The following is a 13178-nucleotide window of genomic DNA, read 5'->3' as shown; positions in this document are numbered from 1 at the left end:
CCCCAGCCTTAATGCAGCAGCAGAAAAATTTGGGTCCTACTTTGTGTACCAGTACAAAAATTTGGGTCTTCCTGTTGGCCAGAGCCAGGAATTTCTCTTTCAGATGTGACCAGAGTTCATATATGTCAGGGGGATGTTTTATAGTCCTGTTTATTGATGGCATTTATTGCATCAACCTGCAATAATTAGAAATGAAGAAATAATTTATTATTTCTTTAAAGCTTTAAATCAAGTTTGTTATTCTTCAGAAGGTGAAGTGTTACATCATTTGGAGTATCTGAGTTCTAGATTGGAAAGTAACTCTTCAGTTGGCCTTTAGATTTATTTTTTTTTAATCTTTCATAAGGATGTTTTTTAACTTTTGTGGGAAAGAATCAAATACAGAAATAAAAAAAATGCTTTTTGTAGCTTCTTTGAGTTTTGTTAGGACTATTTTATGGTAGGGTGCATTGATTCACAGTATAAATAAACATGTTCTGCAGAAAGCATGGGAAAAGTGTAGGTGTGTGACAGCTCACTGCTACATGTACCTGCTTTGTCTCTGCAGCCACATTCACGGGTGCTGTTTTTCTTTCTTAATGCATTTATGCCAGTTCATGAGAGTAGGACAGTAAAAGATTATGTTCACATTCAGGAAGTCAGCACAGCAGCTGAAAATCAGTCATCTGTTTTTTTTCCTTGGTATTTTTGTTTCTCTCAAGACACGGAGTGTTCAGTCTTGCTGTGCTGAGTGGCCTCCCCACCCCCAGTTACTCATTTGTGATGAGCTGCAGGATGAGGCCCTGGCAAATCAAACATGCACCCAGTCTTACTTTGCCTTTAGCAAGAAAAGCCCATCAAGTAAACTCTCTATATGAACTTAAATATTTTCTGAGCCAAATTCTGTTGTGTTAGATATGGAAATACATGGAATTTTCCACAATCTCAGTTTGGTGCCAAAATGCACAGGCTTAGTACAAAAGAGAAATAGTGTTTGAGATTACAAGTGGATGATTCAATGTTTTTTATTAAGTAGGTCAAAGCATGAGCTTTTTTCCTGCTTTTAAAGTCAGTACCAAAGGTATATTATTATTGTCTGTTATTTAAATATCTGAGAAAAATCTGTGTTTAAAGCTAAAATGTTCTTGCATATCTCAGGCTTCACCAGGTAAACCACTTTGACATTTTTTGTGCATGGAATTTAGTATCACAACTATTCCAATATGTTTAAATGAATGTGCTTTATGACCAGTATTTGGTGTACATATTTGATAGGTTGAGCAGATGACATCAGCAAAGACCAGATCTGAGTAGTAAATACTATTTATTATTTAACAGTATCTTTGTAAATTATTCACAGCTGTAGTAACAACCTTTATTTCTGCAGATTGAAGTTTTAGTTAGCACGGTTTGTCTCCAAGTGGTTTGAACTTTCCTTTTATTATCTGAGTACTCATGTAGATTTGAAAAATGAGCTTTTATCTTTGAACGGATGTAGCAGCTAAATATTTTAAACAAAACACATACAGTTTGGATATTCATATCTTAGAAATACTCTTGTAGTCAGTGATTCTGTGTGCAGATAGACTGGAAGATCAGATGAAGATGTAGAAATTGCGTGAGCTTAATATAAACTGCCATAAACTGTTCACTTATCATCATGCTTCAAGGCAGATAAAACATTTTGTTAGTAAATGTAATTGAAACTTTGAAACATTCAGTCTGTATTTTAGTTTTTAGATTGTTTTATACACTTTTACCTACCAATTGCCATTATATAATCAACCTACAAGCAAGTTGCAGAAGAAAGCTCCACTGATTTATTCTGAGGCCTGTTAATTTAGTATATTTTTTAAATATATGCTTGGTGTATGTGTGATGGAACCTAAACAGAAAACCCTGTACATCTTAAGGACAAAAGCATTTGATTCCCTAGGCTACAAAACAGTGGTAGAAGCACCTTGGTCAAAGCAGGTGCTGGAGAACAGAGGTATTAGCCATGTCAGAAGTTCCTGCAGCAATAAAAATTTTGTTTGGGAAATTTCTAAATTATTCTTACAGAACTGGAGGATCACTAGGAATTAGCAGTAAGCAAGTCAGTCAGTCATTCCCTGATAAACGTTTCAAGGGGTCTAAGATATGTTTGTGTTGCTAAGGAGTGAAGCTGCCATTTCCTGGTTTATTTGCTAGTGCTGGAGCTTAAAGGTGAAATGGAGGATACACAGTTAAAACTTGTGCTGATGAGGAGGAGCAGTTTGACACTCAGAGGGATGGGCCCAATGCTCAGTTTCTCCAGGGCTGCCTCTCCAGCGGACAGACCCCACTTGTACTTTCCTCACAGTGGGAGGACTTTGTTTCAGGTTTTATTCCCAAGGTAAACTTTCCATAGCAATCCCCAAACCAATCTTGGATGGAACCCTCCCTCCCACTCTCTGAAGAGTTCCTTTATATCCCCAAACTTGTAGTCTTTCCTTCTTAACACTGGTGCCCTGGTGCCTTTCAGCTAAACGAAAAGAGATCCACATGTAAGAAAGGTCAATTGTTAGAAATTACAGCTCTGAGACTCTCGTTGTAAGTAATTTTAGGGAGGAACTTCTCTTAATCTCTGTGATCTCACCAGGATCTAGTCTGGATCAACCCATTTGGTGCATTTCAAGAGCGTTCATCACAGTGCACTCAGTTATAGGAACCATCTCTGCCTTGCCCTTGACATTTGAAAAATCCTTACTATAGTATCTGAATAATTTATTTTAGATGTATGTGCCTCTAAAAGTCAGGTCTGCTCACTGCTTTTAATGCCCATTAATATATCCTCTTTTTTTCTTCAACCTAATGTTTTATTTCTTCTACTTATGCCAGTGGTGATTTTTATTATTGGTCTTGTTAATTATTTTGTTACAAAACTAAGCACATCTAATACACTATTTGACCAGTATCCCTCCTATCAAAGTGTAATATCTATTTGCTGTTACAAAAATAGAATTATTTGACAGTTTTGTGTTTTAAATATCAAATAGCTATTTATTGTTTTAATAGTTTTATAACATAGGCTGTTTCTTAATTAGCTTGTATCCTGCTGCACTTCAGAAAGGATTTATCCAGTAAACAGAATGATCTGAGGAAACAGTAGTAATGTATTAGAAGGAAAAAAAAAGAGCAAAACATTAATTTAAAATGTGTTTGAAAAAGCTGCAATACTTTATTTCTTTTTCAGTACAGTTTTCATTGATGTTGACAGTGGGAATACCAAGTGATCAAAATAACTTTAAGATAGTGAAGGACCAAACTGAAAACTGTAAATGAGGTCTTGCTTTTGATAGAACTAAATTTTGTCACTTGAGGTGCATTTGAGAATCAGAAGATTTATGTTGCTTCATTTTCACTGAGGGGCGTGTTAGACTGGAAAGTGTTGGTTCAGAATGATGATCATAAACAATTGACAAATATGTTTAATCTAGATCATCCCTAGTTATGGGAACAGTGAGATTTCTGAAAGAGTCTTTCAGGAAAATGGTGGGATAGTTCTTTTGCAGTTCTAATATCTCAGTACATTTGAGATGGGCTGTATGAAGTGTTTATGAATGATGGGGAGATTCATTCTCATCAAAATGAAGTAACTCTCTTGATTGATAAGAGGAAAGAGGATACCTATTGTGATACCTATTGCAAAATGTAAATTTGATGTGTCTGCTCTTTATAAAGACTGTCTTTTTGTGTAGTCTGGGTTGCTGTCAGTGAATGGCAAAGTTACAGATTGATGATAACAATTGTTTAGTCATCCTTCTTCTGCTGGATGGACTTGAGTGTAGATGGATGATATGACAAATTTCTTGCTTATTACAGAGTTCTTAGTTCTTATTATGGAATGACTGGGGGAATAGATAGTTTTTAATCAAGCCATTCATTTCCCTTGAAATATTGTCTAAACTGTCATAAACTTGCTTTGTTGAAGTTGAAATATCTTTTGCTTCCCCTACATTCATCTTAGTATGGAACTACTGCAATTCTTAACAAAGTGGGAAAATAAATGCACAGACAGCATTAAAATATAAGGTAAAAATGATGAAATGTAAGTTCAAACATATATTTTTGTTAAAAATTACTAAGAAGCACAACTTTATAGAAAGCTCACAGTGCTTTCTCAAAAACCTGACTGGTTTCCAGTGTGAGATCATCTGTGAATGAAAAGGTAGAAAACACCAGTAGGACAGTTGATAATCTGTGTAACTCTTATTTATCATATTCTTCTCTTTTTATAATGCACTTGCTGTTCCAGTGAGGTTTTGATGTTAGAATTCAATTTCAAAATATTTTAACTTGGAAAGCTGCAGTGGAAGATTTATCAAAATCTTTGGGACAATCTTTAACACTAAATTCTTTGTGTGTGCTGCCTTGAGCTCTTTAATGACTTTACCAATGCACTTCAATATTAATATTTTTTCTGGTTGGCAGGCTGGTACAGTGAAAAATAAAGAAGATTTACATCTCAACCTTTGATATTACAAAAATTGTCATGATTATAATTGTTTGCATTATGCTGGCATCAAAAAAATGTTTACTGTGATCACAGTTCTATGATTTGTTTTAATGAACATGAAAACAAAAACGTTCATACACCAAATATTTTACACCAAAAAATAGAAGACAGAAAAAAATACAGTGGGAACTATTGCTATCCTGATTGTAAAAAAAAAACAAACCTGGGCTATGGTGTGTTGGAGTCCTTTAGGAACTATAAGCAGCAGGTAGAACTTGTGTGTTAGTTCAGTGCTTTAACTTCAATGTCTGTTGTGTTGTTGTTGGATGGTGAGATTTGACAAGCAGCCATTTAATTTGCTGGGTTTTAACCAAGTTTTTATGTGCCTGTTACTATTTGTGGTAGCTTCTGTAACGTTTCTAATTGTAAGGTTGGAGTTGCAGCGTGCTCAGCACTTGGCTCCTGCTGCCGAAGCATGTGTTGGTCTGGTCAGCTTCAGCAGGTCACTTGAGCTTTGATCTGACTTCATGTGTAAAATCTCAGCAATGTTTGCCTACCTTTGCAAACTAATTGAGGCTCTTACTGGTAAAAAGCACTCATTAGGAGAGAAGTGGGCCACGTTATGGTTACTTTTCGGAAATAATTGTCCAGTGTTAATTATAGAGTAGGAGGAAGATTTTTTGGAAGGAGTAAAAAGAGAAGTCAGCTTCTAGTTTTTAGCGTCACACGAGGCTGGCTAACTTTTTTACAGCTTTGTGTAGCTCCACTGTTAGGATTAAAGGCTCTGAAATGTCCCCCTCCAGTCCAGCTGCACCATCTTGCATCACGTGGTGTAATTGCAGCTTCACAGACTGTTTGGGTCAGGTTGTCTCTGCTGGAAATCAGGGGGAGGAATAAATTGCTGACATCAAGTTGGAGCATCTCTGAACGCTTGAAAGGCTGCCATGTTCCTTAGTGCTCAATTTGAGTTAAAACATGTAACTAGACTGAAGACAGAAACCTGTCAGAGGTACAGCCAAGGAAGTCCAAGTGTTTTAGTACTTGAAGCATGTGTTTTTCTTTTCTCCCTCTATTGTCATTCTATTACTGAGATAGAAAATATGGCAGCCGAAAATGTAAACACTTTTCTTTGTCTCATCTTGCAGGCCGAAACAGCAGCAACAGAATAATTTTTCCTTGTTTTCTTCCACCAAGGGCTGGAATTTCAGAGGGGTAAGTTTTGTACTGTTTTGTTCAGGGTGTAACATTCCCTCCTGCTGCATTCTGTTGCACTGTAACTTTGTAGTTCAGCCATGATCTGTTAAGACTACAATCACGGCAAACAATTAGACTGGAACATTTAATTTTGTACCCTCGTTAAAAGGTTTTATGAAAATACCAGTTTTTTTGTTTTTTGTTTTTTGTTTTTTTTTTAATGTGTTTGATTGTATTCTTCTGAGGGGTGCAGGACATAATCACACTGTACATTAACCTACTTTAAATTTAAAAAAATAGGGTGTGTTTTCATATCTGAAAATAAATAATGGAAACTGGACTGATGCTTTTTAATTGTAATATAGATCTTTGTAAAGTTATTGCAAGTTTGCATATGTGGTCTTTGCAGAATCATAAAAATTGTGTGTCTCTTACAAGGCAGAAGGGAATAGGTTTTATTTCTGTTTGCTTGGCTGAATAAGGAAATATGGAAGCTTGTGTGTTCCCAATGAAACTGACTGAAAAGATACATGAACAAGTAATGCAAGTGACATTAAAAATCTTTATATTTGCTGGTGGTACCAGGAGCTTTTATTCTTGTCCTCTTCAGGTTTCAGCGGTAGCTTCTTAGTAGGTTAATTATTTCAGAGAGTCAGTCAGCCATGTTATCCCCTATCCCCGTGGCCTGTGAGCCCTTCTACACCATTTGGTGTAAAACTTCGTGATGGTGATGTTGTGGAAATGTCATGTTTGCCATGTGTGCCAGTGCTGGAGCCTGGGATACAGTCCAGGAGAAGTCACTGCACATTGTAGCTAAATCATACTAATCTTTTGGTTAAGGGAAAGGCTTTTCTGCCTTGCAGACTTCTTTTAGTATAATGAACACTAAATTACCATTACTGTATAAATTTGTTTCCTGTGAGCTTCTTTCAACAAAATAGTTAAGTAGACAGACATTACTTAAATGCTTTGCTGAAAGAGTCAATATCATTGATGGATTTACTGATCTGTGTTGTTCCTAATATGGTCAACTTTATTAAAACAAAAAATATTTTTCACTGATTTATACATTCTAATCTGGTGTTTCAAGTAGAGCATCCACTATTGTTTACTGTGAGCTTTTTGTTGTCACTGTTTCTTGTGTTGCACCAGGGTGAAGTTCTCGGTGATACCAAGAAAATAGTTCGCTCACAATGGCATGGTCAAGATTGTAGGCAAAATACCAACAACCTCTAAGTTGTAGATTAATTATACATTTCAGAGCCAGTATAAAAATAATTGACTCTAGTGTTTCCCTCAGTTCTCTCCCAGCTGTGCTGGAAAAGTAATTGTGGAAGAAGGTGGGTATGAAAATAATGGGAAGAGTACTGTAGGTATGAGTTGTAGCTGAAAAAACAGTGATCCCAAGTTCAGAGCAGTAGGTCACTAAAGACATAGGACTGGTTTCACAGTGGCAGCATGAGTTCTGTGATCCTGTGTGGTGCAGGCAGAGCGAGCTGTACATACAGAACAGAAAAATGGGGAGTAAAATCCTTCAAGAACCTGAAAGAACATACAAATAGTAGTATTAGAGTGGAAACAGACAACAAGTTAATGGCTCTTCAAACTGCTTCCTTCATGTGTAGAAATGAAGATCTGTGGCAGTGGCTGCTGTCTTATTTTTAAGGAAACTTATGAGATAGCAACACAGATGCCAAGTTCTACAGCTGTAATATTTCACACAGTGCGTGGTAGGCAATTGCAGTTAATTGTTAGACATAAATGGCTTCATCAAGGGAAGAACCTGCTTGAGTTGTTCACTTGATCTGATTGGATGCTGAAGCCAAGATAGCTGAGCGCTAGAAAAGAGAGAGCTAAGTGTCTGTTGATATTTGCATTGTGTAAGCATTAATTTTATTTTGATGGATGGAAAAAATGTGTAATGAAAAGCCCAATGAGCAGACTTGAAGTCACACAGGTTTTCATAGAGATGGTGAAAGGTAACAGGTTGGGTTTGATGCCTCTTCTCAAACAGGACTAAAACCCTACAGGCTAAAATAACTAGGTTAATGTTGACAGTGGAGCAGAGCCATAGCTGAGTGTAACAACCACAACTCTGGAGCTGACTTATTCATGGCTATGTTTTTTAAACTTCTATTTCTATTGTTACAGACTGTAATACAGGATCATTTCAACAGTCACAAATAATAATAATAATAAAGAATAAAGTGATTAGCACAGAATTGCAACATTGTGTTCATCTCCCTGTCCTTGCTTTGCAGTCAGTTCACTTAGTTGAAATGTCTCTGTATCATGCTGATAAAAGGACGTGTTAAAGAAACCTGGAAAATACACCAACATAAACCTCAGAGTAAGATAAGGAAGGCCCGGATGTGACACATTTACCAAAGAAACTACTCTGCACTTCTCTTTTCCTTACTTAAATTTATCAGAAGCTGATTTCCATCTTGAACAGCTCTTTTGAGCTCCATGGTTAGAGAGCATGTTCAACTCTCTCAATGGGGATTTTGAAGTCAGAATGACATCGTGTTTCTGTCATTTTTAGATAGTGGTAGCAGTGACTTCCAGAGTTTTGGGCAGTGTTTAGATATCAGTGCGGAGGAAGGAGTTAATAATTTTTTTAACCGAATAAACCAAACCTGGTTGAGATAAAGTTTAGACTTTATATTACTGAGCAGTGAAATCTTTTTGCTGTAAGCTCCTCCTGCAATCACAGAAAGCATCAGGTTAATTTGGGGTTTGAAGAGATGTTTATAGTTAGGTCTAGCAAATAGACTATTATAAAGGGAAAATACTTATAGTGACAACTGTCATTCCAGAGGAAGAAACACAGACTGCATGGAGATAAGAATATCCCATACTGGAGGAAAGACCAGAACTTAGGAGATTAGGTGTTAGATGTGGTACTTAAAATAGAAAAGGAATGAAGCAAAGGTATATAAAATATAGACTATAGAAAAGGAATAAAAGCAAAAATTCTATCTTGGGTATAGGATTGGGGAAGGAAAGAGGAGGAATCTGCAACTTGGAAAAAGGGATAGTCAGGGTGGAAAAAGCAAAGAACTGTGAAAGAATTGTGAGAGAGGGAGGAAATGGATAGAGTATAGAAATTGAGGAAAGCTAGTGAATATAAAAGCAGAGAGATGGAAGTACAAAGTGGAGGCAGAAATCCATAGAGCACTGCAGGTTTATCAGTTCAGCCTTTGAAAGTGCTGACCCTGAGATGATGATGTCGGTGGGCAGCAAATTGGCTGGGACTTGATAAGGAGAAGAAGTACAAATATCTGAAGGGATAGGGCAGTTCAGAGGCAGGTCAATAATAAATATAAAGAAAACACCAACACAGATCTTGGCACAGAAAATAGTATGAATTCTATTTTTCCTTTATCTTCTGATTACCATTAACTCTCACTGTCCTTCCTATCTCAATGCCACCCTTCCCTTAAAACCTTGATGCAGATAAGTGGCTTTCCTCTACATCACTGTTTGGTGCTTATAAGTAAGAGAGAGCAGGTCAATATGCTGCTCTGAGTGTCTGTGGAAATAATGTGTTATGTTGCTGTGTAGAGTGGGAAACAACTTCATTTCACAAAGCATTCCATCAAATGAGAATTACATGTGTAGTCATCCATACACAATTAGGAGATGTGAGGTTTAAAGCTTCTGTGGTTTTTTTGGTAGTTATGCTACATTCTTGAGTTATATGCTCGTCTGTTTTCTACCATGCTAAGAGCAGTCAGTTTTATAAACAAGGAAGTTCTGAATTCAAGAAGAATAAGAATCTCTTGAGAGTTTGAGATTTCAGCGCTTTATCTGTCTCCCTTTCTGCTCCCTTAAAAGCACCTACTTTGTTTATGCCAGCAGGCTAAACTTCTAAACTTGGATATGCAAATGGAAGTCTTCAAATTATTGTTTTTCTTAGGAAAAAAAAAAAGGTAAATTTGCAGAAGTAGTGGTACACAGTGCTGCTATGGTGACATTTGAGGTGACTATGAAGAAACTGACAGTCAACCAAAAGAAAAGCAGTTACCTGATTAGTGAAAAATATTGGGCTGTAGGCAGAACTGAAGAGGATGCTGGTTTTGTCTGCACTCGACTCTGATACGCCTCTTCACTGTTCCACTGAGAGCATAATTTCCTGAATGCTTTATGCAAACTTCTGAACCATTATGATGGTTTCTTTATTTCTTCCCTGCTGCACACAACAAATTTGACTGCAGATCTTCAGTGCTGAAAATAATGAAATCTAAACCAACATCTTGTACTTGAAATAGTTTGAGGTATGTGTTTAGTGTACAGTTGCCTGAAGATTTATTGCAGTGAGGCTTCCTATTTCCTCCTTTCTTGTTTCCTTTCTAGTTTTTCAAAAGCATCTAACTCAGCTGCATATGTGGTCACCTGTGAGGAAGGCTGATCTAATTTATGAGAAACCTGTAATAAAAAAGTGTTAAATATGCTGAAAGTCAATTTTAGATATGTAAGTGGTTTCTGTGCTAGTTTTACTGCATATGTGTTTGTGGAGGTAAAGGTGTCTGTCATGCCAAATGAGAAGAATTCCACACTTTTCAGACAGTATTTGGAAAACAGTATATTTTTTGTGCAGATTGGTACACTTCAGTTATCCCATTCAGGGTGCACAAATCTCAACAGGATAAGAATTTTTAAGAAAGAAGTTTTATCCTGGCTTCAAATTGATGAATAATTGGATAAATTATACGATTATTTGCTGCCATAGAAAGTACCTCTGTACCGCTCCTGGATTTTGCCTGGTTTTATTTAATTTCTGTATCCACTGATAGTTGTTTGCCTAAGCAATGATGTTACCTATAACAGAACCTTATTAGAAGTAGTGTCACACAGGCCTTTTTTCATACTTGTTGAAACAATGTTATGCATTACTGTCTATAAATCAAATGTGCTTAGATACCATAATCTCTTGGTATGTCCAGTATGATTTTAAAACACAAGGTATCATATACATGAAAAAACACATGGTTTTTTGTTAGTTAAATTTACTCCTATGCACAATTTAAGCAGCTTTCTGGGAGGAGTATTGTTACTTTGTCACTGACAGTATGTTTTTATAAGTGACTATTTTGTGTACTCACAGCGTAGCTGGGAGTGGAATTGTTCCTGTTGTGGCATAGCAGTCAGCAGTCAGTTCCTTCCCGTGCCATAGAGAGACTCTGAGCAGGGGAGTCCAGCTGGGATCCCAGCTCCCCATGGCTGCTCTCCTGATTTGCCTTTGCAGAGTCCCATGTCTTCTAACCTGCAGCAGGTTAAAGATACTTAATCCCTGACCCGTCTCCTCCCCCTTTGTCTTTGAACAGAAGAATTCCACATTCCTTTCTGCTTTCCAACAGATGATGAATTCCTGTGTGCCACTCACTCCTTTTAGATCTCTCCCTCTGTCTTACAGTGGGTTCAAGCTCTTCTGTTTGAGTTTGTCTCAGCCCTTCTCTTTTACTGCCTGGCTCTGCTCAGACTTGCCTTTAGTCTGCCTCTTGTGGAGGAGCTGTTGTGCTGCTGTCCAGCACTGACCTTTCCTGGGCCAGGATGGCCCTGATACCTGACACCAGAAATAGTAAGAAGCAATTCTGTAGGTCTGTTCTTGCAGTTCTTTCTTGGGAGCACCGCAGGAGCAGGGAAACATTGCTTCACACCATTGATAGCAGCAATGTATGGAGCATTATGAATCTCCTTCCATGACACACAATTTCTGGTTCAGAAGACAAGAGCTTATAAATGGTAGCAAATATTCATCCTGGAGACAGATTTTTGTTTGTTAAAGAGTTTGGTTTGGTATATCCCTGCTTAATCTATGGGCAGAGTTTTAAATGGTTTAGCTTGTTATTGGTTTTGAAGAAACCACTGGAACTGTTGTTGATTAGTCACAAGACTAATTTCTCCTGGAACAGTAAAGTTTATATTGGCACACAAATAGAGATGCTATCAGAAATTCATTGTGTGGCATTTGCGTAACTGGATAGCAGTCAATTCCATCTGCAGTTTCAAAACACATCAGAATTGTCACATTCTTAATGTATACACTGGATTCAAAAACAACTTCAGAGTGACCAGTTAGACAAATTTGAAGAATTAAAAAATGTATTATTCCAAAGCCACATGCTGAGTCAGCATGGCTTAAATCACCATAATTCTACCCACAGTGTGTGATGCAAGATGAGCCACGTCACACTAGAATGTTTTATTTGAAATTCCAGCCAAACACAGTTTGTTGATATGTTGGGTTCTTAGGCCTGTAATAAATGGCCATATATTTTTGTAGGGTCAATGGGTTCTGTAAGTTACAAGGTCCTCAGCATACAGTAGTGTGGCAACATGAATGTGTTGGAGCTACAGCTGTGAGTTGTTTATAATTAGTTCTAAAGAAGAATGATGCTGGCTGGCCTTTAGACTTCAACATTCCAAGATTCCAATAGTTGGGGACTCAGGTAGACAAACCTGTGCATGTTTTATGAGCTACTACTGTTCATGCTACCTGGGGAGTGCTGTACTGCTTAGGAGTTTGCACTGGCTTCATTAAGATTCAATTCAATATCTGTTTTATTAAACTTTCATGGCTTTTACATCTGAAATCATCTCCGAGTTAAGTACATAGCCATTAAACTGTCCACCTAGTTTACAGAGATGCTTCCAACTTGATTACATGGTAGTTAGATTTAGATTCTATGTTTCTTGGAGCAAGAGTATTGAGGCCCTTACAGAACACTTGGCTGAGGCATTCCTGAAAAGACCTCCACAGACTTTGACACCTGCAAGACTTTTCACTCATGACTTTTGTTGTAAAGGGTAGATATTCTGCTTACTAAAGCTCAGTTATTCAATTAATACCTTGAATTTTTCTGATAATGAAAATACTGTGATATCTCCCATGGTTTTGTAAACCTCCCAGGGGTTTTGTAAAATTTCATTTTATCTTTTCAAAGACTTGTTTTTTTTTTTTTTAGTACTTCATGTGGTCATTCTGCTACTGTTACAGGATTTTGTTTTATGGATCTTTGTAAGTGCTTTGTGACAAGTTTATTTTTGCTCTGGGTGTGGTTTGTTATTTATAGTAGAAATATTCTTTATGTATAAACCCTCCATGCCAGGTATTTTACACATACAAACAATACTGAGCCAGAAGCAGCATGTGATAAAGCAGATAGGTCCAATTGTGATTCTCTTATGCTAAATTGGATGTTCTGTTATAGAGCAGATTTCCTGTCTTTAATCATGGACTGGGTGTTACCTTGTACTCCTGCTGTCATTTACTGTTCTTTTCTTTGTTCAGCAGCAGATGAACTTGACCCCTGTCCAGTTTAACTCAAACCAAACTCTGCCCATTTCTTTGTCTTTGTTTCTCCCCACTCCACCAGTGGCTGCTCTTTAAGAACACGTGATGTGAAATTACTATTTCCTATTACTTTGTTTCAGAAACCTGTAATGGTTAACTGAGTGATGATCTTGTCCAGCTGACTTTGATGCCACTCAGTCTGAGAAACCAAAATTTTAGAAGCAGTTT

At 37.2% G+C, this 13178-nt stretch overlaps 1 protein-coding gene across 1 annotated transcript in view; it reads left to right on the top strand.

Moving 5' to 3' along the window:
• The window catches only part of ARHGEF3 (Rho guanine nucleotide exchange factor 3), a 107905-nt gene that overhangs the window by 28528 nt on the left and 66199 nt on the right, over positions 1–13178 (top strand). Inside the window, 1 exon segment of the mRNA XM_021532712.3 lies at positions 5602–5668. Coding sequence (XP_021388387.2) covers positions 5602–5668 — 67 coding nt within the window.

Source organism: Lonchura striata, chromosome 12, assembly GCF_046129695.1.
Source record: "Lonchura striata isolate bLonStr1 chromosome 12, bLonStr1.mat, whole genome shotgun sequence".
Lineage (NCBI taxonomy): Eukaryota > Metazoa > Chordata > Aves > Passeriformes > Estrildidae > Lonchura > Lonchura striata.
The sequence above is the reverse complement of the archived record's forward strand: the minus strand, read 5'-3'. Positions and strand labels throughout refer to the sequence as shown.